The sequence below is a fragment of the Papio anubis genome, unplaced genomic scaffold (genome assembly GCF_008728515.1).
Source record: "Papio anubis isolate 15944 unplaced genomic scaffold, Panubis1.0 scaffold107, whole genome shotgun sequence".
Classification (NCBI taxonomy): Eukaryota; Metazoa; Chordata; class Mammalia; order Primates; family Cercopithecidae; genus Papio; species Papio anubis.
The window spans coordinates 16,515-40,986 of record NW_022159822.1 but is presented as its reverse complement, the minus strand read 5'-3'; the positions used below and the strand labels follow the sequence as shown (position 1 = coordinate 40,986).

The window sequence follows — 24,472 nt, the reverse complement described above, 5'->3', positions numbered from 1 at the left end:
AATCAATATTGGGAAAATGGCCATACTGCCCAAGGTAATTTATAGATTCAATGCCATCCACATCAAGCTACTACTGACTTTCGTCACAGAATTGGAAAAAAACTACTTTAAATTTCATATGGAACCAAAAAAGAGCCCATATAGCCAAGACAATCCTAAGCAAAAAGAACAAAGCTGGAGGCATCACACTACCTGACTTCAAACTATACTACAAGGCTACAGTAACCAAAACAGCATGGTACTGGTACCAAAACAGAGATGTAGACCAATGGAACAGAACAGAGCCCTCAGAAATAGTACCACACATCTACAACCATCTGATCTTTGACAAACCTGACAAAAACAAGCAATGGGGGAAAGGATTCCCTATTTAATAAATTGTGCTGGGGAAACTGGCTGGCCATATGTAGAAAGCTGAAACTGGATCCCTTCCTTACACCTTATACAAAAATTAATTTAAGATGGATTAAAGACTTAACTGTAAGACCTAACACCATAAAAATCCTAGAAGAAAACCTAGGCAATACCATTCAGGACACAGGAATGGGCAAAGACTTCATGACTAAAACACCAAAAGCAATGGCAACAAAAGCCAAAATTGACAAATGGGATCTAATTAAACTAAAGAGTTTCTACACAGCCAAAGAAACTATCATCAGAATGAACAGGCAACCTACAGAGTAGGAAAAAATCTTTGCAATCTGCCCATCTGACAAAGGGCTAACATCCAGAATCTACAAAGAACTTAAACAAATTTACAAGAAAAAAACAACCCCATCAAAAAGTGGGCAAAGGATATGAACAGACACTTCTCAAAAGAAGACATTTATACAGCCAACAGACACATGAAGAAATGCTCATCATCACTGGTCATCAGAGAAACGCAAATCAAAACCACAATAAGGTATCATTCATGCCAGTTAGAATGGAGATTATTAAAAAGTCAGGAAACAACAGATGCTGGAGAGGATGTGGAGAAATAGAAACACTTTTACACTCTTGGTGGGAGTGTAAATTAGTTCAACCACTGTGAAAGACAGTATGGTGATTCCTCAAGGATCTACAACTAGAAATACCATTTGACCCAGCAATCCCATTACTGGGTATATACCCAAAGGATTATAAATCATGCTACTATAAAGACACATGCACATGTATGTTTACTGCAGCACTACTCACAATAGCAAAGACTTGGAACTAGCCCAAATGCCCATCAATGATAGACTAGATAAAGAAAATGTGGCACATACACACCACGGAATACTATGCAGCCATGAAAAAGGATGCGTTCATGTCCTTTGCAGGGACATGGATGAAGATGGAAACCATCATTCTAATCAAACTATCGCAAGGACAGAAAACCAAACACTTCATGTTCTCATTCATAGGTGGGAGTTGAACAACGAGAATACATGGACACAGGGTAGGGAACATCACACACCAGGGCTTGTTGGTGGTGGGGGGCTAGGGGAGGGATAGCATTAGGAGAAATACCTAATATAAATGATGCATTGATGGGTGCAGCAAACCAACATGGCACATGTATACCTATGTATCAAACCTACATGTTGTACACATGTACCCTAGAGCTTAAAGTATAATAAAAATAAATAAATAAATAAATTCTTAATAATATCAGTAGGATAAAGGGTTAACCAACCTGGATAATTTGAGACTGGAGGCTTGTAAGTAGGCCTAGGACCTAGAAAAATAAGTTTGATTTTATAAATTCACCAGGGCCTTATCAATATAAAATTATGACTTTAATTTTGATATTGACTTTTTATCAAAATGAAAACTACACATACTTTACAACCTTTGCAATTCCACATCTTAGAATTTAACCTACATATATATTTACACAAGTATATAAGGATGTATGTACAAGAATGCTCACTACATTTTGTATTTTATAATGGAAATCCTAGAAGATAACCAATAGTAAATCATTAAAGTAATGTGAGGCTGGGCGTGGTGGCTCATGCCTGTAATCCCAGCACTGTGGGAGGCCGAGGCAGGTGAATCACTTGAGGTCAGGAGTTCGAGACTAGCCAGGCCATAATGGAGAAACCCCATCTCTACTAAAAATACAAAAAATTAGCCGGTGTAGTGGTGGGCGCCTATAATCCCAGCTGCTTGGGAGTCTGAGGCGACAGGAGAACTGCTTGGACCCGGGAGGCGGAGGCTGCAGTGAGCTGAGACCGCGCCACTGCACACCATCCTGGGTGACAGAGCGAGACTCTCTCAAAAAAAAAAGGAATGTGCTTGGGGTAAACATATTTTTCTTTTTAAAAAACTGTAAGTAGTATGATACTACATAATTTACATCTTTCTCTTTTCCACTTAGGACTTCCTCGACATTTCTTCATGTTAACACATTTAGATCTACCTTGACATCATTATGTTGTTATTTAGTCTTCCTCTAACTGATGATAAAAAATGACTGACAATCCCGTAAGGAATTTTGATTTGTGATGTTTCAAAAAATATCCTTGCATTTTCTCTTTTTAATAAACATTTTATCACAAGCAGTTCTCTCTTCTGCTCTCCGTTCTCCCAACACTAAGCTAGACCAGTGTTTTATAAATACTTTATGAAATGCTTATCGTCAATTCTTTCAAAAGACTGTATCAACAAACTTAGTGCATATGCCCACTAGCAGCACGTTAGTAAGCATGGATGCCTCACTGAGTATAAATTGCACATGCAATCTTGTTTTGCTTATATATCAGTCCACTAAAAAACCCATCTCTTCCTGACCCTCAAACCCTACAGCACTCAACTCAGGAGGCTACCAGTTACCAAGCTCTTATAGGAATTATAAGGTATTTTGTTTTTGTTTGTGTGTGTGTGTGTGTGTGTTTGTTTTTTTCTTGTTTTTTTTTTTTTGAGATGGAGTCCTACTCTATCACCCAGGCTGGAGTGCAGTGGCATGATCTTGGCTCACTGCAACCTCTGCCCCTCGGGTTCAAGCGGTTCTCCTGCCTCAGCCTCCCGAGTAGCTGGGATTACAAGTGCCTGCCACCATGCCCAGTTAATTTTTGTATTTTTAGTAGAGATGGGGTTTCACCAACTTAGCCAGGCTGGTCTTGAACTTCTGACCTCGTGATCCACCCACCTCAGCCTCCCAAAGTGCTGGTATTACAGGCGTGAGCTACCCCGCCCAGCCTATAAGAAGGTATTTTAATTACTATGTTAACATGCATAATTCCTTTCGATCCTTTAAAATATTAGGGAGATAGGAAATATATAATCAAATTAGAAGCCACTGATTGAGATTTCAGTTCAACACTCATATTATACTAAAGGGAAACTGAAGACCACAGAAATGATGTTAACTAAGCACACTCTGCCCAGACTAAAGCTCTACCCACAATTACTACTGTCTCTTGCTTCTGCTGCAAGCAAAGCGAAACCAGAGATTAAATCAGGATAATTCCTCCCGTCATATCAAAATAATCTCTCCAGTCATAAGCACAGTGGATGACCAGGAGTCCCTGCAAAAGTCTTCTTTTTCATTTCAATAAATAAGGACTTTTTCCTGCCTTTCAGTTGCTATAACATTTAGTGCTATTGCCAGATAAAACTGCCCACTAGAGAGAGAGAAAAAAAAAAGCAACATTATGAGGTGTAGAAGAGGGGCAGGTAGGGAAGAGGCAGAAATATAGATCTTGTTCTGAGGACAGCAGAAATTTCCCTGTTTAAATGTGTTACATGAGAAGACTCAAACTTGCTGCATTCCAGAAAATGAAAGAGTCATGCAATAGGAACAAACTCAGTAAAGGTGTCAACAGATCACTTCTGAAAAGAATAAAATAGCACAGTTGATGACATAAAACATACATATTAACGAACAAACATATTAACACACATACATATTAACTAACATACATGAACTTTCCCCTTCCCTAACATTAATTTAAGCGTAGGATAAGTCATATTAGCTAGCTCTAAGACCTTTCTATATACCAGGCACTGTGCTAAGTGCTTTTAATGCATCCCACTTATACCTTACTAATACGCAGTAAGGAAGGTACTAAATCAATTTATATATACACACACACACACACACACAATATACTATATGTATATTATATATACACACACACACACACACACACTCAAAATTTATACAACTTTCCCAAGGTCATATTCCTGTTTATATCTGCAGATTATGGCAAATATCTGCAGATTATGGCAAATAATTTTAGAATCACTATGCATAACAACTAAAATGGCTATAGAAATGTCCTCCCTCCTTTCATTACTAAAAATAAGTGGACACCACCAGAAATTTGAAGGATTTTTTTAAAAATCACCAGGAATTTAAAGGATTTTCGAAAAAAATATAAGCAGGATATTACTAAACCTGAGGCACTGGACGTTGGAGATTTTGTAGTGGGAGAAGTCGACACTGGAAAACAAAATAATAATGTAGATTGGACCAAACACTTGGGAGTTATTGCTGGCATTTTCTCCAGGAATTTACAAGATTTTTGAGACATATAAGGAAGAAGCTACTAAACCTGAATGACTCAAAGTTGGAGATTTTGTACTAGAAGGAGGCAGCACTAGAAAACAAAATGTTAGAAGATCAACCACTTGAGAGTTATTGCTCTCATTTTTTATATGAATTATGCCACTGTTGACTTACTTAGATAAAAATGCCTGTTTCAATTCACTCCAAAAAGTTGTAATTCACTTTTTATACATAAAAATATTAGAAGCATATACCCATGCAATGTACATAACATGCTAAGAACCCTGGAAAAGCACACAAAATCACAACAGCAGGATTTGATGTGAATTTCATGTCATATAGATGGCACAAAAATGAATACAAGACAGAGTTAAATACTAAAATTGTTTCTTTTCAGTTATTCTGTATGACTGACAGTTAATATCAAAGAAGTAAAGTCTAAAACGAACAGCAACAATAACAAACCAAGACGGAAAAAAGATCACCTTTGTACCTTTAAGACATTTTGGAACTGGGGGATCCCAAGTACTGTTACTCTCACAGACAATTTTGTCGCTGCCGTTGAGGTAATAACCCTTATCGCATTCAAACATAACTGTCGCTTTGTAGTAAAATTTTTTTCCAAATCCTGATATCTGTTTTCCATTTTCGACTACTGGAAATCGACATTTGACCACTGGAAAATTAGAGAAACCTCAGAATTAATGGATATCTGCTTTAACAGAAAAAGTAGTACAAAGTAGTAATTTCCATTGGGAACAGAGACAAGGAATGGAATGCAAGATGTTAAAAACATTTTTTAAAAGACTTTAAATATTAACTGATATATTCTCCTTGATATAGAATTCTAGGGTGTTTTATTTTTCTTTCAGTACTAACAGACATAACCATATTGTAACGTTTTCTTAAGAAAACCTGGCTGGCTGTCATTCTTTCTTGTCCCTGCCCTCCTGAATGTAATATGGTTTTTTGTTGTTTTCCCCACTCACTGGTTGCTTTTTAAACTTTTGTTTGGTAGTTTTTACTAAACTACTGCAGGGGGTCGGTGGTGGTGGCAAATTTTAGTAATTTATTCATCCTGCTGAAGGTTCACTGAATCTCCTGGATCTGAGGTTGTTTTGGATCTAATTTGGATAATTTTTGGCCAATATTTTTTCAAATAATATTTTACACCATTCTCTCTCCGGTCTTTCTGAAAACTCCAATTACATGTATGTTTCACTGCTTGATACTCTCCCACAGGTCTGTAAGCCTCTCTCTTTCTTTTTTCAACATTTCTTCTTAAATAAGGTTCAATTTCTATTGACCTGTCTTCAGGTTCACTGATCTTTTGTTGTGTCCAATTGTACCTAACGATATTTTTAAAGGTTTATTGGATATAATTTACATACAGTAAAATTCACCCTTTCAAGTGTACAGCTGTATGAGTTTTGACAAATGCAAATAATCATGTAACTACCACCACAGTAAAGACACAGGAAAGTTCCATTACTCTCCAGAATTTCCTCATGCTCTTTTGTGAGTTACCCCTCTTCCCCCTCACTCCCACTTCCACAACCAGCAAACCATTGATCTACTTTTATCCCTATAGTGGGACTTTTTCACATAAATGGAATCACAGCCTTCTTAGTATGGCTTCACTTAGCATGATGCTTTCAAGATTCATTTGTGTTGTGGTTGCATGAATCAGGAGTTTATTCCTTTTAATTGCTGAGTATGAGTCCATCTTTTAGAGGTAGCACAGGTGGTTCATTCATTCACCAACTCAAGAACGTGTGGCAATTTGCAGTTTGGGGTGATTATGAATAAGGCTGCTGTGAACATCCTCATATAAGTTTCTGTGTGAAAATGTTTTCAGTTTATTTGGGTTGCTGTGTTGTATGATTTAACTTTATATGAAATTGCCAAAAAGGTCCCAAAGTGGTCATTTCACTTTGATTCTCACCATCAGCATATTCGAGTTCCATCTGCTCCATATCCTTGTCAGTACCTGGTATTGTCAGTTTGGGGTGTGTGTGTTTAAATTTCAGCCATTCCAATAGGTATTTAGTGACATCTCATTGTGAGTAGAGACAGTTTTTATTCCTTCTTTTCCAATATGTGTGCCTAATTGCTTTCTCTTGCCTTATTGTACTGGGTGGGATCTCCAGTACAATGCTGAATGGAGTGGTAAGAGTGGACATCTTCACTGCTTTCCTTCCAGAATTAGGTCTTTATTAATTAGACAGAAATGTAATTAAGGTTTTTTTAACCACTAAGTACAATGTTATTTTTACCACTACGTATAATTTTTTTGAACCATTAAGTGTAGTGTTTGCTGTGAGATTTTTGTAGATGTCTGTTATCAGGGTAAGACAGATAGTATCCTTCTGTTCCCAGTTTGCTGAGAAGTTTTATCATGAAAAAATAAGATGATGAATTCTGTGAAACACTTTGTTTTTCTGCATCTAATAAGATAATCACATGATTTTCTTTCTCCTTAATAGTCTCCTTATGTGGTAAATTACATTGATTAATTTTTGCATTTGAACTAATCTTGCATTCATAGGGTAAATCCTGCTTGGTCATGATTTACTTTTCTTTTTACGTATCACAGGACTTGGTTTGCTAATATTCTGTTGAAGACTTTTGGTCCTGTGTTCATCAAGGATATTATTTGTAATTTTCTTATAATGTTTTTGTTTTCTGGCTTTGGTATCATGACAATGCTATCATCATAAAATGGGCTGAGAAGTGTTCCCTTCTCTTGCACTTTCTTGATACACTTGTGTAGAATTGCTATTATTCATTCCTTAGATGGTTGGTAGAATTCCCCAGCGAAGCCATCTGGGCCTGCAGTAGGTTATTAACTACAAATTTTATTTCTTTATAGGAGTATTCAGGTTATCCATATCTTCAAGTGAGTTTTGACATTTTGTATCTTTCAAGGAATCTGTCCATTTCAGTTGTAAAATTTGTAGGCATAAAGTTGTTTATAGTATTCCCTTATCATCCTTTAAATGTCTGCAGGATATTTAGTGATACTCTCTTTCTCATTCTTTTGTCTGTTGGATAATTTTGTTATTCAAGTGAAGTTTACATCACCGATATTAAAGAATAGTCATATGCACAAAAGAATATAAAGCTTTTTGGCTAAGGGCTGGAGAAGTTAGAAAAAGCATGAGAAACACATGTGGGGTAGACATGAAGAAGGAAAGTGAAAGGTGTAGGAACCCCCACCTCACTTCCTGAGGCAGGACTCTCAAGACTCTCAAGATCAAGCGGCCATTAATTGCATGGATTCAGATTTCTTTCATTCCAGACTTAAATTTAACCTTAGGTTTTTGCTCCAGCACCAATTTAACAGAGCAACATAGGCATTTCCAATCTAGCAGCACACGCTGTTTCCAAGCGCGTGTGACTGGCGCACCGCAGCTCCATCCATGCACACCCCAGGAGCGCGGTCCATGCCCAGAGCAGGTGCCTGTGCTGCTGAACCTGACAAGAAGCCTCCCAGAACACCACCTGTCACAAGGCGCCACCTGAAGGGATCTGAGGTCTCTAAAGATCAACTGGTGCCTGTGATTTCCAAAGACTTAACCTTAGCCTTCAATGACATTTACATATAAATTGACAAATAAAACCCTCCATAATTTACACTTCAGTCTAGGAAGACATGGCACAGATCTTCCAATGACAAAAAAAAAATGTAGCAGCTGTGTGTGTGTTCCCCATTTTGACCAAGCTCTCACCGTAACACAGAACATAAAGGAGAAGGGTTGCACACAAATTTAAAGTATTAAAAAAAAAAAATCATACGTTAACGCTGTTGACTCAATAACAATACAGGGAAACTCACTGCAAAATAAAATCCCTTATTTAAACCAAAAGGAATGAAATGTACCAACTACAACTGTGTAGGCTCTAATGTAGCAGCACAGAATGTTTCCAGAAAAAACATACATTGAAAAAAATAAAAAATATTCAGAGATAAAACATAAGAAGATTAAAAAATATATATCTTAAGAGAATTTATTGCTCAAAACATACAAAACTTAATTCTAAGAAATTCACCTACCTAAATTTAAACAAGATTGCTGCAGTTGCAGCTTGCCATCCTCCAGGAGACATGAAAAGGGACGAGGGGCGTAGGGCTGTGGGGATGTCAAGACTGCCCCAAGGTCAAAAAGCCTTTGAGGAGAACCCTAGCTCCCACTGAGACCAGCCTCCGGCCTACCCTCTGCAGAGGGGAAGACAGGGGACAGGTCTGGGGCTGCAGACTCTGCTGGAATTAGCAGAGGAGCCAACAAGGCTGGGGGGATACAGGCCGGCCAGACTCCCTTAGCTGGATCCCGTACTCCACGTCTGGCCAGCACTCTGGGGTGCCTGGCTCAGGTCTCCATCAGGATCTCCACCACATATTCCTACTTGCCCAGGTCAGAATGCAATTGCAGCTGGAGGTGGGAGGCGGGGCGGCTACAGGGCCAAACCTTTGAATGCTTTGCAGGGCCACCTCCCACGGTGTGGATCAGCACCGTGTGTCCAGGTCGTCGTAGGAATTGACCACGTCTGAGGCCAGCTCTTCCATGCAAACTGGGGTTTTTGGTCTTCAGTATTTCAAATAAATATCTAGATACTTCTGAAAGTCTCCTCTATTTCCCCAGGGCTGTCCACCTCCCAGATACTGCTTGTCAGGACTCCTGGCGCCAGTGCTGAGGTGACAGAGGAAAGGTCTGAAAACTGGCCCCTTCATACAGCAGTGTCCAAAGCGGGGGGCATGGCACACCCCCTCTGGCTCCCGCATGGCGGGCACAGGCCACCGGCACAGGATCTCTGCAGAAACCAGGCAGTGGAGCAGCACCCACCCCACACTCTCGGGTGCCACTGTTCACCACATCCCATCCTGGGCCATCTCCTCTTGGATCTGCCAGGCGTGTTGGCATTGAGGACCCTATGGCAGTGGTTGGGCTCCACCAGCAAGTGGTAAAGCTGGAGCTTCTAAAAGGACAAGTCCGGGAGTGACTGCCCCTGCCGGCTGCAGGAGGGCAGGGTCTTCAAGCTGGCGGGGGTGCCGTGCCTGGCTGCCACTTCTTTCATTCTCAGTATTGGTTAATTTGCGTCTTTTTTGTCAGTCTGGCTATAGGTTTACATACTTCATTGATCTCCAAGTAACAACTGTTGGTTTCATTGAGTTCCTCTTTTTTTTTCTCTTCTCAATTGCATTGATTTTGGCTCTATGTTTATCATTTCCTTACATCTGTTAGTTTGGGATTTAACTTGCTCTTTTTTAGTTTCTTAAGGTGGAAAATTAGATCATTGATTTGAGACTTTTCTTTTTTTCTAACACAAGTATGTTATGCTATACATTCCCCTGTAAGCAATGCTTTAGCTGCATCCTACATATTTGGGTATTTTGACATGTTGTGTTTTTATTAAATTCAAAACACTTTGTAATTTCCCTGCTGACTACTTCTTTTATGCATGGGTTATTTAGAAGTGTCCTGTATACTTTCCAGTTCTTTGGAGACTGGCTTTGTTATTGATTTCTACTTTCATTCTATTGTGATCGGATAATATATTTTGAATGATTTCAATTTTTTGAAGTTTGTTAAAAATTTGTCTTATTGTCTAGAATATGGTCTACTTTGGAGAATGTTTCAGGTGTACTTTGGGAGTATATACTTTTAAACCACTGTAATTATTCAGCGATTTCTTTCTTTAAATGGGCAAGTCCCCTACAGGGTCTTCATACTTTTGGTCACTCCAGAGTGCCTTAAACATTTGGTCTTTTAAATTTCTTTTTTTTAATCAGAGTTTATCATTTTTATTTGTGAGATGATTAGTCTGTTACAGTTTACCACTACCATAGCCAGAACTCTTAGATTTCTTATAATACAAGATGAAACTTTCTTTAAGCTAGTGTGTGTTGATTTATTGTTTTTGGTTATTTCAAACAAAAACTTCTAACTCATACAGATACACAGCAGTTCACACTGTATAAAATGAAATGCCAAGAACATGTAGGGGTGAGAAATAGGGAACTCTATCTAGAACTCTTTTTTGACTTGAATTGACCTGTATTAAAATAAATTAGAAACCAATTATACAGGAGGAGGAAGCACATACACCTGCTTTGTTTATTTGTAGATAAAACTATTTACAAAATGTTTCCAGAGTACTTACAAATGAAGAAGGAAATAAATTGAAAGGTTACCTTTACACTCTGGAGCAGCATGACTCCATGTTGAATTGTTACCACAATAAATCATGCTCTCTCCAATAAGTGAAAATGGATCTGGTCCAGGTGCAGGATCACAACTGTAAGTTACTGCATCAAGATACTCAAACACTTCTACTTCACTAAAGGTGTGTCTTCCATTTTTTATTTTTGGAGGTGGTGTACACAAAATCTCTTAAAAATGAAGAAAATGAGGAAAGGAAATGTAAAAGATTAAGACAGCCTTAGTAAAATTTCTATGTCTTCAATAAATTCGTCAACATAGGGTTTCTACCAGCTGGTTGTGAATTCAATATGGATTTAAAAGAAGGTTTCTATGAGCAAATATATTATCCCAAATTCAAACCATTAATGTAGTAACTAACTTTCAGAACAAATCTCATTTTCTCAAAGTGTAAATGCCCATCGACATGGTTTGGATCGGTGTCCCCACCAAATCTCACGTGGAATTGGAGTCCACAGTGTTGGAGATGGGGCCTGGTGGGAGACGTTTGAATCATGGGGGTAGATTTCTCATGAGTTGTTTAGCACCATCCCCTTGGTGCTGTTCTCATGATACTGAGTTCTTGGGAGATCTGGTTATTTAAAAGTGTGCAATGCCTCCCGTCCTCCCCACCTTGCTCCTGCTCCTGCCACGTGAGACACCTTGTTCCTCCTTTGTCTTTCCCAATGATCATTAAGTTTCCCGACGTCTACCCAAACCCCCAGCAGATGTCAGCATGATGCTTCCTGTAGAGCTTGTAGAAACATGAGCGAATTAAACTTCTTTTCTTTATACATTACAAAGTCTCAGGTATTTCTTTACAGCAATACAAAAACGGCCTAATACGCCTATATTTATTTGCAAGGCCATGCTAAGTTCTGTTCTAGTCATCACAAGAAATGCTGACAATTAATGAGAAAATATGCTTAACTCAGTGATGGTGGAGAAATCCTTTGCAATTTATAAATATATTCATTATCTAAATTGGTGGTTCACAATGCCACCAAAATATTATTGTCTTTTTTCACTCTGATCCTAATAAGAATACACTGATTTTTTTCCAAAGGCTTAGCATGACTTTGCATGATATTGAAGAGATGTGCAAAAAAATGTGAGCAATGCCACTATTCTCACTAATTTTATTTTTATTTGGAAAATTTTTATTTTTCATAAAAAATGTTACATATGTTAATTTGTATTGCATCTATTCTTACAAATTGATCAGGCCAGGTGGGGTGGCTCACATTTGTAATCCCAGCACTTTGGGAGGCCCACGGAGGCAGACTGCTTGAGCACGGGAGTTCAAGACCAGCCTGGGCAACATGGCAAAACCCCGTCTCTTCAAAAATTACAAAAAGCCAGGCATAGTGGCACATGTCTGAAGTCTCAGCTACCGGAGAGGCTGAGGCTGCAGTGAGCTGAGATTGTGCCACTGCACCCCAGCCTGGGAAATAGCCTGAGACTCTGTCTTAGGAAAAACAAAAACAAAACCAAAACGAATCAATAATTATTTAAAAACCTCTCTGTTTGAATTACAATATGATAAATTCCAATAGATATAACCCACATAAAATAAAGTTCTTTGGGATCTTTGTTAATCTTGAAGTGTAAAGGGTTCCCTGAGGCAAAAATCTTTGAGGACTACTGGTCTAAATTTAAAAAAAAAAGAATTTACTTACTTTCACATAATGGGGGCTTACCGCTCCAAATTGCTACTGTGTCTTTAAGTTCACAATATAGAATATCTTTACCAATTAAGTAATAACTAAATGAGAAAAGAAAGGGTTACTGTTTTACATAGCAATTAATAAGACACACATAATAATGAAGGAACTTTTTATATGGTTTCTTTTCTATACTGCAGTAGTTTGAGGAGGTGGTTTCTTAAACAACATACTATGTAATGAAAGTGCTAAATAAATCTGCAATTTAATCAAATAGAGTTTCTCCATTTGAATACATATTGGCCAAGAGCAAAGATGTCTAAATAACTCTGCTGTGCCTTTCTGCCCAACCTCTTTGCTGCCTCCTGCAATCACATCACACATTCATTTCTGTGCCTTTTCTCACACCACTTTGCACAGTAAGGACAAGGACTGTGTAGAGAGAACAGGCCCTAGAGCTGGAATGCCTAGATTCAAGTCCCTGCTTCTCAACTTACCTAGTTGCTTGAGCTTGGGTAAATCACTTAAAGTTCCTTCACTCAGTTTCCTAATTGATTAAAAGGGGATAACAGTACATGGGGTTGTTTAGGGGATTAGATAAGTTAGCATTTGGCACATAGTTAGTGCACATAAGTTTTAGCTCCTATTAATATTATTTAGAACAGAGTGTATTTCTAGGAATAGCTCATTGAGTATAGGAATACTTTCGTTAAGTATACCCCTATACTCAATGAAATCTTCCCTGATTTAAAATCATAGGAATCTCTCCTCCTTCTGGACTCTGAATCATCATGAATAATTCTACTTATTTGGTATTCCTCATTTAGGATTTTGCTTTTATAGCTCTCAGTATATATTGTCTCTCAATAAGGTTAGAACTTCTTTTAGGAAGGTCAGTGTCTTAAAGTTTTGGTATCCCTCGGTGTGCCAAGCAAGCAGTATGTGTTAACTGAATATTCCAATATTTCTACTTGACCAAATTTTAAAAACTGTCAGTTGCCTTACATAGTCACAGCTGATTTTTCCTCCAACACTCACTTACTTTTTCTATATTATGGTGTATTACTGCTGTTGTTTGAATCTGGTTTGTCTCTACCAAAACTCATATTGAAATTTAATTGCCAGTGTAACAGCACTGAGAGGTGGTGGGGCCTTTAAGAAATGATTAGGTCATTAAGCAGGATAATGCCTTTCTAGAGGGTGTTCATTAATTCTTGAGGGAATGTGCTCTCATTCTTGTAGGCTTCGATTCGTTACCACAAGAGCACATTGTTATAAAGCGAGAGCCCCTCCCTTGTGCTTTGTCTTTTTTGCAGGTGCTACATTTCCCTTTCACTTTCCAGCATGTTATGATGCAGCACGAAAGCCCTTGCCAGACACTACTGCCATGCCCTTGAACTTCCCAGCCTCTGGAAACATAAGCCAAATAAATTTCTTTTCTTTATGAATGCCTAGCCTTAAGTGTTCTGTTTTAGCAAGAGAAAATGGACAGAAAATTACATTTACTCTCTAAATGCACATTTATCTCAAATGTCTAGTATCTCCAATATATAAGACTTCAAAATCTCTACAGAACAAAGGCTATTACTGAGCACTCAGTACCGGTTTTTGAGATGCTTCACATTGTAGCAGTCTCAAAAATAAGGTTTTTCAACTGAGAGATTTTGATCAACATGATGGTAAAGGCTAACCAGGTCAGTTTTGGTCTGGTAACACTTAACAGAGTCATCTGGATACAAGCGTATCCGTAGTTGGCAATTCTATTTCTCATTTTTGTGAGCCCTACTTAAACTCTAAGAGTTGGCAGATTTAAATAGGGGACACTCAGTTGTGAAGGATAAATTCTCATGATTACTACATTCTTAATGCTTACAACAGACTTATTGTCAGAAATAACAAGGAGTTTTGCTTTCCTTCAGTATCAATTATTTTCTACTTACTTTAATATCTTGCCTATCTCCATAAAACATCCAAGAGTTGTTTGGCTAGAAGTATAACTTGCCACATAGAAAGCAAAATTAAGTTTACAGGAAAGCTTAAGAAGAGAAGCAAAACAAAAATAAAATTACTAACATTTCCCTTATTTCCTCTAAGGAGCAACTTACCCCTCGTTACAAATAAAGTGTAACTCAGAACCAAACTCGTAAGACCCATTTACAAGGATTGCTTCACCATTTACAGGATCCTGTATATGTGGACACATTTCTCCTAAAAGAAAATAATTTTGACAGTTTTCAATCCAGTTATAAAACAGATCTGAATCAGAATCAAAATTCTGCAGTGCTCTTTTGAATGCATGGGAATATTATTTTCTTTATTTACAAAAAGATTTCTTGGAGATTTTGATTTCTCAAAGCCCGCAATAATGCATTGCTATCTTAAACCTCATTTCACAAGAAGAAAATCATTATCACCATAGTGGAATATGTACCCCAAAATGTGCAAATCTCTAGAGCAAGCAGAAAAAAAAAAAAAAAGGAAGGAAGGAAGAAAGGAAGGAAGGAAGGAATCTCTAGAGCAAGCAGAAAAAAAAAAGGGGGGGCTCGTTTACTTACTATAACAGCCGTCATCTGAGACAGGTAGCCATGTATGATTCCGATCACAAATACTATGGGTGGCAAGAGGAGGTATATAGAAGTATCCTTTTTTACACTTATAATCTACTCGTTCCCCAACCTTATAGTAGGGTTTTGGTTTACCAATGAGCTCCATAGCTTCAAATGTTGGTGGCGCCTCACAGGCATCTAGGGATAAGAGAATAGGAACATGAAGATGAAGTACTGATAGCACTTTAATGAGCCATGACTGTGGTCTGGCAGCAAGTAGTACAGAAAAAACAGAAAGGTCCTTGGCAAGATTTTAAATGATTGTTCCATGCTTTTACCTGAGTGCTGGTAGTAGTGGAGGAAATGGGACTTGCATGTTTTAAGTAACAATCCTATTAGCTTTTGGTTTCTTTGGGAATAAGCATTCACCAATAAACTGAAGAGACAGCATTAATGTCTTTGGTCTTAAAAAATATACGGACGCATCTTTCCCCACATTTTTCTAAATGCATTTCAAAAGTAACTTCTCCTCTAAGAAGTCTTCTACAGTATAGAGCACTCTGCTCAGATTGTTCTTCCATAGTTTAAAACACTAACTTATAATAGCTTGTCGCTTCAGGCTATCTTCTCTTAAAAGGCATGTTCCTGGGGTTCAAGGAACATGTTCTTCTTTTTCTACTATACTCCACCCACCTTGTGGGTGCTCAAGAAATGCTGACACTGACAAACTCTATCTGCCAATAAGTATTCAATAAATTGTCTGCTACTGTGCCTGGGGAGATCAAACAACCCTAGTTTGGATTCATGTTGTGCTAAGTCAAACAAAAGGCTCAAGCTGCCCTAAAAGGACAGATAATAAAGTGAAAGTCTGAGTTTATGATGATGAGTGTTTATTCCTGATAAGCCTGTTGCTTTTCAGAATTACTTGCCCTGTGATTTAATCCTTTTCCTTATTTCTTGCCTCTTTTGCCCTACTCTGCCACACTGAGTAGCTTGGCAGTCCAGTAGTGTCACATCCTGGTGCTGTTGCTCACCTTGCTCCCTCTGCTCTGAATACCCTTCCTCCCTGGCCAGTAGCTACAACTCCTGCTCAACTCTTATCTTCCTTAATCCACCCATCATCTCCTCCAGGAAGCATTTTCTGCCTCTCCCTGGGAAGCAGTGATCAGTCAACTTCCCCTGGAATCTCCTCCTGCATGGATCTCTCAGGTAATTATCACATGCTTTTGTGTTTAATAGTTAACATGGCCAACTCCATTCATCCATGCAGCCACAACATGCAGCACAATATGTCACTCATAGTAGCTATCCACAAAAAAATTGGTACTCAAAGTCCACTGCTGTCAAACACAAAACAATGTGAATAATATATTGTAACCAATTTCATATTGAAAACAATCATTCTACAGCACAGTGGAGAAAGAAGATTAGGCCATTTCTCGTGCTGCCTATCTCCCAGTCTTCTGGTATCCTGGCAGGTGACCAGATATGGACTGCTCTCTTATGCATGGTAGTATGCCGAGTAAGCAACTGAGAAGCTACTGTGTAAGCACTTACTGATCTTGGCTTCTTTCATCGGAAATAAGGAAAACACCTAAAATAGGCAGAAGAGACCACATACAACAGGAGATTGGGGATTTTGTCCAAAAAAGCAGTTCCTCTACTGGAGGAATGAATGAGACTGGCCTGAACTTTGATACATTGTTTCCTTCAGCTATCTGGAACCATTTGGCAATTACCTTTGAGAGGGCAGGTCTCCCATGCACAGCACTGTCTGCTTACAAAACCTTCTCCTTGTGAGACTGAGTTGCTCCAAAAATTGAATGTTTATTTTAATCCATGTATTCTCTCTGCCTAACATCGTGAGTTCTCATTTTCACTTTCTCTAGGTTTCATACCTGTCTTGATTTATGCTTATGAACCTCAAACTTAACCTTGTTTTTCCTTCTCTTCATTCTTAGTTTTATCTTCCATGTTGCACCCTATTCATTTTATTTTTGTATGTTCCTCTATTTCAAATCGCATTCATCATCTTCAACTTACTGTTTTGTTTTGTGTGTGTGTGTTGTTTGTGTTTTGTTTTGTTTGGTTTGAGACATGGTCTCTCACTCTGTCACCAAAGCTGGAGTACAATCAGGGCTCACTACAGCCTTGACCGCGGGCGCTCCAGTAATCCTCGCCCCTCAACGTCACAAGTAGCTGGGACCACAGGCATGCAACATCACACCTGGCTAATTTTTTTTTTTAATTTTTTGTATAGGTGGGCAAATTTTTTGTATAGGTGGGCTCTCCTTATGTTGCTCAGGCTGCACTTCTAGCACTAAGCCTATTCTAAGCATTAATCGTAAAAGACAAAAAGAAAAAGTCCTCTCGTTTTCTTATCACCACTGCTCCCTACTCCCATCACCCTCCTTCAAAATGAACATTTTAATGATCAGTGAGCTGCAAGACTGAAGTACTGGAAGCCCTGCAAAGTTAACACAAACAGGGGAGACAGATCCTTTCTGGCCCTCAGCTGCCCCTGCCCTAGCTTTTTAGGTACCACAGAAAGACCATCCTGAGCAGAGCTCTTTAAACAACCCTCCTCTTGGAGGCAGGAGGAGCTTTTTCCTAGGCTCTAATCCCCAGCCGAATAGTATATTTAATTTTCTGGTATTTAACAGATATGGAGGCAAACAAACGGGGCTTTTGGAACCACAAGTATGACAACACAGGCAGGATCCCTGCATTCTGACAGGGAGAGACAAAGAACAGAAAAGGTCATTTTAAAAGGGTGATTACAAGTGAAGAGGGACTTGAACCGGGTTGTATGTTCAACCTGAGATGGGGGAGGTTGTGGGGGCGGGGGCGGGGGGGCGCGTTCAGAGAAGGTCTCCTAGGGCATAACCTTCCAGCTAACTTTGCAGAAGAGCAGGCCTGTTTCTGCAGCAGGACAGGAGGAAAGTGTTCCCAGGCTGAGGGAACAGCAAGCACAGATGCCCCAAAGTCTGTTTGATGAGCAGAAAAGCCTTCCCTCCCTCGAGACATCTGTTAAATGCTGTCAGATATATATCTGAAAATTATACTCCTTTCCTCCAGAGAACTTTCCTTGGTTCATAATTTGTTTGTTACTATTAAGTTTTGGTTAATGTCTGCCACTCCCAATACATTGTAGCAAATAATTTATTGGTTACCTACTGTGTTCCCGGCACTGAGCACTTAGCATCGAACAAAACAAAGTCTCTGCTTATCTTCCTGCATGAACGTGTGTGTAAACCAATAGTGAAAAAAGGATCAAGAAAATAGGAATGGTTTGTTATTGCCTACCAGTGTAATAGCAATAGACATACAAAACCCATATTCGTTGAGCAAATGCTCCTAAGGAAAAAAATGCAACACAGAAACTATACGTTATTAGATCCTAAATATAATTTGGACATAGATACACATGAAGCGCACATAAAGTCAGAAAGAAATATACCAAAATATTAAAAATAGTTGTCTTTTGATTCTGTTCGTGTCGTACAATAAGCATGTATTTCTTAGCGGTTTTTTTTGTTTTGTTTTGTTTTGTTTTGACAGGGTCTCACTCTGTCATCCAGGTTAGAGTGCAGTGGCATGATCACAGCTCACTGCAGCCTTCATCTCCTGGGCTCAAGCGAATCTCCTACCTCAGCCCCCAGAGTAGCTGGGACCACGGGCACACACCACCATGCCCCGCTAATTTTTGTATTTTTTGTACAGATGGGGTTTTGCCATGTTACCCAGGTTGATCTCGAACTCCTGGGCACAAGCAATCACCCCGCCTGGGCTTCCCAAACTGCTGGAATCACAGGCGTCAGTCACTGCGCCTGGCCTAGCATGCATTTTTAAAATTACTGATTCCATTCAATGAAATACAATACACATTTAGTGGGATAGGCCTTAAGCTTTAGTTTATGAGCTGTAGGGGAAAACAAGATTAACATTATTTGCCTTCCTTTGTTAGGATACTAATTTCTCACTAGGCTTGGTTACCAGTGTTTTTTAGGTTGCTTCACATCTCTCAAATATGACTCTAATGAAAAGAAGGAAAACAATGTCAAAAATCCATTAGGTAATGGAATCAGATACTGTCTCTATTGGTTGGGAACAGGAAGATGACTCGATGGTCCACCCACCCCCAAAAAAGCAGCCATTTAAAAACTAATAGGAGCTCAGGCAACACGAAAGTCTGTTCACAGAAGGCACAAAAATCATGGCGCGCCCTTACCACCTCTCTAACCCCAGGCACTGAGAGCCTGCTCTCACCCAATATGCCCTCCCCAGCCCCAGCGTCCGCGCTCACTCCATTCAAAGCAAACAGTGAGCTAGCTGTCTTGCCCACAGTGAACTCCGCACACAGGCCACTTGCGCACAACAAGCTCCCAGCAACACCTGGCCAGGCCCCTCTCGCCCAGCCCAGTCCAGCACATGGGGCACAGCAGACGCACTGCAACCCTTACCGCGGGTACTGTCCAAGCCCTAATGAACACTCCACTCACCAAGGCACCAAGGGAACACAGGGCAAACTCTCACCACGGGCACAGCACGGGCCCTAGCAACATTCCCACGCACCTGTGCACTCCAGAGCAAGCCCTCACCTGGGGCGCCCAGTCCGCACTCCCCTTGTCGACAGGGCTCAATCCCGAAAACACTGTTCACGCTTTTGAAGGGGACACAGCCAGATCCTGCGTAAATGCCGGCCGCGCACACCACGCCCCGAAACAAGCTTCACCTCGGGCTCTGCGTGGTCCCCGCATTCCCCGCCACATACCCCCGGGATCTGAGCACTACACCCCTCGGAGAACCTGGCCTCGCTCTCTATCCCAGGCAGGCACGACGTGCAGTGAGCCCCGCCCCGCGCCTCCTGCCCGACTGACTGCGCAGAGCTCTAGCCTCGCCGCGAACGCGCGAACTCGTCCCGGGGTCCTACCGGAGAAGGAGGATAGCTGCAACACGAGAGTAGCCAAAAGCAACCCAGGAAACCGACCGGAAGAAAAGGGACGCTCGCGGCGGCCGGGAAGCGCCATGGCGCGATGCGGAAGACGCCGCTATTTTTCCGGAGGGAGAGCAGAGAAACCGAGAGCCAGCCGAGCAGGGAAGCCCCTTCTGAGGCCGGCTATGGTACGCAACAATCACCAACTCACAAAGTATCTAGGGCCTCAGGACAGGTGGGCGTGGCCTGAACCGCGCCGGGGGCGGAAGTCAGTCGACTCACGAGGGCGGCTGGGACCAATCGGCGGGCTGTGGGGTGGGGCCTCGGCGCTCAGAGGCAGCCGTTGGCCTTCAAGGAGACAGGGCGTGGCCCTGGCGGGGCCTACCTGCCCTGGCTTCCCGGACCCGCCTCTTTTCTTGGGAAACCTTTGGCCGACCATCCCGGAAGTCTGAGGCGTAGTGCGGGAAAGGGCTGCCTCATCGTCATATTTGTGACCAAGGAAGGGTGGAAAACTAAGCTGCTTTGGTCATCGTTTCCGGGAACTCGAGAATCAAGAATAAAGCACTTCGACGTAAAAACAGAGATCCAGAGTCCAGGCAGGGGGTCACCGTGGGCCAGCACCGCTCAGGGTTAGTTTTATCCTGGGGCCCTGCAGGCTGTCTGGACTGCCTGGGCCCTTATTTGGTATTTTGCATTAGTCAGGCATTATTAGGAACAATATTTCAGTTTTTCTTGCTTGAATGCCTGCTACTGTGTCGTCTCGGGGCCGTCTTGTTTTCACAATCTCAAAGGTTTGACTTCTGCACTCCCAGCCCCTAAGATAATTTGCTCTTTGCTCCCCTCCCTGGAGAGGACCCCTCAGAATCTAAATTATTAAGCAACACCAGGCCGTTAGCATATTGAGACTCTATGGGGCCCTTGCCCTTGAGCAACTGAATGTTTTATTGAAGACGAAATACACATGCATGAACAATGTAAGACCAAGGGTGTCCTACGTGCCAGTTGGAAGCAATGAATGCAGGAGGATTGGGGTGGGTAGAAATTGTTAGGTGAAGAGTGGATAAGGGGGAGAAGTTTTCTGGTGAAACAATCTTAGGAAGAATATCGGAAAATTAAGAATGAGCAGGATTGATTTGTAGGGTTCTGAGTAGTAAACCGGTATGACTGGTAACAGGAAAAAAAGGGACATGACTGGCATTACAAGAGCAAACAAAGAGTTGGCATTTCTTCCTCTCAGACTGGCAAAGAATTAAAACCTCAGCCAGTGTGAGTGAACGTGTTGCAGGGAGACCAGCACTCTGTTTGTAATACAATTTTTCAGAATGTTAAAAGTCTTAAAGTGGATATGAGTTCTGTTAGGCTATCAGTTCCCAGAGAAATCATCAGAGCTGTGATCAAAGATTTATAAATTTTAAAAAATGTAAACCCTAAGTGTCTAGCAAAAGTAATAAGGAATTTCTGGTAGTTAGCTTTTGTGATGGAATTCTATGCAGCAAATATTGCAAAAGAATACCAAATATGAGAAACTGATATAATTGTAAGTGGAAAAAGCAGAGTTCAAATTGGCATATGCCTTTTGGCATTACTTTTATTAAAAGTACCATACTAATATATATAAAAAACTGGGAATACAACAAAAATAATGGTTGATAAGATTATAGATATTTCACTTTCCTTATGCTTTTCAGTTTTCTGTTTTCTATGTTGACCTTATATTACATTTAGAATAAAGTAAAGAAAATATATTTTAAAAATCAAACCTATGTATCAAGGGCTGTTTTGTTCATAGAATTATGGGAGTAGAACTTGTATTACACAGGGTTAACCTATGAAGAGGAAGATGAGGAACTGAATGCTCAGTGTGTAAACCTCAAATGGGTCTTATAGAATTATAGAACTGAAGTGTATTTAACAGTTTTATAACTGAGATGTACTGAAGACTTTCTGGGTTCTCCAAACCATGGAATTCCTCTTCCTGTCAGACCAACAAAAATTTTAAAATTCTTGGCAGAGATTATAAGACATTAAGTGTGGAGGTGGTATATCAAATAAACATCTTAGTATCTTGGATTATAAAATTCAGACGCTCCATGACAGCAATTAAAGCAGGTACAATTAAAGAGATAGTAAATAGGAAACTCAATGAGGGGAAATTATTATTTCTGTTAATGTATGGTGTGAAAGAGTTATATGACAGACATGTTCTGTGGCTCAATGCCAGCACTCATTTGCGAAAGTGGATAGTCTATTTATTGTCCTCTGCAACAATAAATATTAAAAATTCTCCATCTATTTTCAGGCTTGGAAGAAAAATGTCTTTTTTCTCATGAGGAATTTTATTATAAACTATAGAATAAAAAGTATGGCTAGTGTTTGATTTCCTAGTTTCAAGTGTCAGATAAGACTCAAAGATTGATATTTTATTGAAACTTTCTTTCAATCAGTAAAATTTCTATCCCTGGGGTTAATCAAGCCATTCTTAACATACTCGAAGACTTTCACATTAAATATTTAAAACTTATTTTTATTTGATTCAACTGAGGCTTCATTTGAATGGCTCTGAGCCTTGTTCTCTACTTTTTGGATAAGTTTCATGAGTCAGGGATAGCGTTTTCTCGTTATATCTACAGTGCCAAAATCTATAATAGGTATACAATGAATAACTGGTAAATGTTGGATGAAATGAATGGTTCTTGTGGTCAAGGGCATTTAACATGTCTCTGCCAGTTCTCCCCCAGCATGAGTTTACCAAATGCCCAGAAAGTTCTGAGAGATTTTGATTTAAATAATTTTAGACCCTAGAAAACAAATTGAGATCTGTCTGTAAAAGGGATGAGCTACAAATGTCTGCACAGCTAACTTTCCTAAATCAGGTGTTGCAAGCTTACTTGTAAAGTGGAGCTGTGGTCTATCCCTTAGCCTTGAGATCATTTTAGTGACCAGTTCAAAGGGAGGCTGTCGACAATGAACTTCCTGAGGCCTTAACAGGGGTAGAGCTTGAAGCCAAAGCTTTGAATGAAGTGGATTTATGAGATTAAACACTAATGTTTCCTCCAACTCCTCCTATAGATTTTGTCAAACTGCCAAAGAGAAGAAAAGGAGAGAATGGAGGATATGTGTGTTTGTGGACCACGTTTGGAACTATGGGATCTCCTTTAAGGGGCTTATGAAGGGCAGTGTGGGTGGTGGCTGGTGTGCAGGGATGTCATTAAACTGTGGCCAACTCTTTTAAAATTTGATGTTAGATGTTTCTTTGCCTCGTAAATTAGTATACTGTATTTACATTATGCTTTTCAGGAGCAGGTGTAGTAGTATGAATGGGCCTCTATTTGCATCTACTAAGCACCTGCCAGCCAACTGACCTTTATGGTTAGCTGTGTCTGATCCTCTTTCCTGTTACTATCAAGAGCATTTTTGTGGCATTACATATGAACACAGGGATTATGAAAACAATCAGGTATAGAAAGAGGTGCATTTCTCAGAAGGAATGGATAGTATTTTGTTTCCTCTTGGCTTTTGAAGGCTTTAAAAACATAAGTATATTAGAAATTATATTCCATACGTCGATTTGCAAAATAAAAATAAAGTATTTTACTCCTTTCTCATTGTAATGGTAGAAAGAAAATTTCATTTAAGCCTCATAAACTTTATATACTTGGTGTGCCAAAAAAGCAAACAAAACAAAGAATGTTAGTACTAGGAATAGCTTCGGAGAGCAATTGGTGTCCAGCCCCTGCTGATAGGGCTCCGATGTGCGGAGGAACACCAGGTTCTTTTGTCTCGCATTGAATTGGAAAAAACAAGATGGACACATGTGGAGTGGTTTTAAGGAGTGGAGAGTTTAATAGGCAAGAAAGAAAGAAGGAAGAAGCTCCTCTGTATGGAGACAGAGACAGCGGGGCTCCAAAGCCGAGAGTGGAGACCTCAAGTGGGGCAGAAGCCAGCCAGATATATGTAGAAGCTGGAGGAGGTGGTGCCTGACTTGCACAGGGCTCAGCGTATTGGTTTCACTAGGCATGTCATTCACATAGCCTGCGAAAAAGCTGGCCTTCTCACCCTAGTCTTTTAATTTGCAAATGCAGGGCACCATGATGTTCTACACGCGTGGGGATATGTGGGGCCATGTTGCCAGGCACATGTTGGGGCAAGGGCAAGAGGACAACCATGGGAATCATCATGTTGGGTGGGCCCAATTTCTAATGGCCGGTACTTGCATATCTAAGGTCGTCTGCCTGGCTCTAAGGGCCTGGGCTTTTCTTTTTGACAAGAAACGTTTCTGGAGCTGCTTTAAAACAAATGAAAACTTTCCAAGGACCCCTTTTCCTCTCTATATGTCTAAAATAATTTCTTAATAACTCCTATCACATTCTCCCCCAACCCCCCGAGGAGACAACCTAATTGCTGTTAGGGGGTTATGGGTGATGACTTTTTCTGGCTACTTCCTGCTGAAAATGGACGTCAAATGGGGAACACCAGCTAGGGCTCTTCCTGGGGTCTATCTAAGGGTTCTTGGAAATAGGGTGTGTCCATGCGTGATCCAGTTTGCAGCACCCATTTGGAGTTTGGTTGCTTCTAGAGAAGAAACAATTTGAGTTACAGTATTGAGTATACAGGGTTTAAGTATTAATACAAGACATATAAGCAAG

General features: G+C 40.2%; 1 protein-coding gene and 1 long non-coding RNA gene across 11 annotated transcripts in view; one reads left to right on the top strand and one right to left on the bottom strand.

The window, feature by feature from the left end:
* The window catches only part of LOC116272447 (membrane cofactor protein), a 43,298-nt gene extending 23,207 nt beyond the window's left edge, over window positions 1-20,091 (bottom strand). For 3 of the 10 annotated variants that reach the window (XM_031661206.1, XM_031661204.1, XM_031661203.1), the window contains exons 1-9: window positions 19,824-20,091; window positions 14,900-15,088; window positions 14,450-14,552; window positions 12,360-12,445; window positions 10,674-10,871; window positions 4,974-5,156; window positions 4,527-4,571; window positions 4,370-4,414; window positions 1,661-1,702 (exon numbers count right to left, since the gene is read on the bottom strand). In XM_031661206.1, coding sequence (XP_031517066.1) covers window positions 1,661-1,702; window positions 4,370-4,414; window positions 4,527-4,571; window positions 4,974-5,156; window positions 10,674-10,871; window positions 12,360-12,445; window positions 14,450-14,552; window positions 14,900-15,088; window positions 19,824-19,920 — 988 coding nt within the window. In that variant the 5' untranslated portion in view covers window positions 19,921-20,091. Of the gene's footprint in view, window positions 1-1,660; window positions 1,703-4,369; window positions 4,415-4,526; window positions 4,572-4,973; window positions 5,157-10,673; window positions 10,872-12,359; window positions 12,446-14,449; window positions 14,553-14,899; window positions 15,089-19,491; window positions 19,782-19,823 lie in introns of those variants that run through there. The other 7 variants (XM_031661208.1, XM_031661205.1, XM_031661210.1 and 4 more) reach the window with 5 other exon arrangements.
* Window positions 20,092-20,189: 98 nt separating this feature from the next.
* On the top strand, window positions 20,190-23,060 carry LOC103878145. Its single transcript, XR_638160.4, has 2 exons — window positions 20,190-20,455; window positions 22,896-23,060. It is a non-coding gene; the product is annotated as an uncharacterized LOC103878145 (long non-coding RNA).
* The last annotated feature ends 1,412 nt before the right edge of the window (window positions 23,061-24,472 follow it).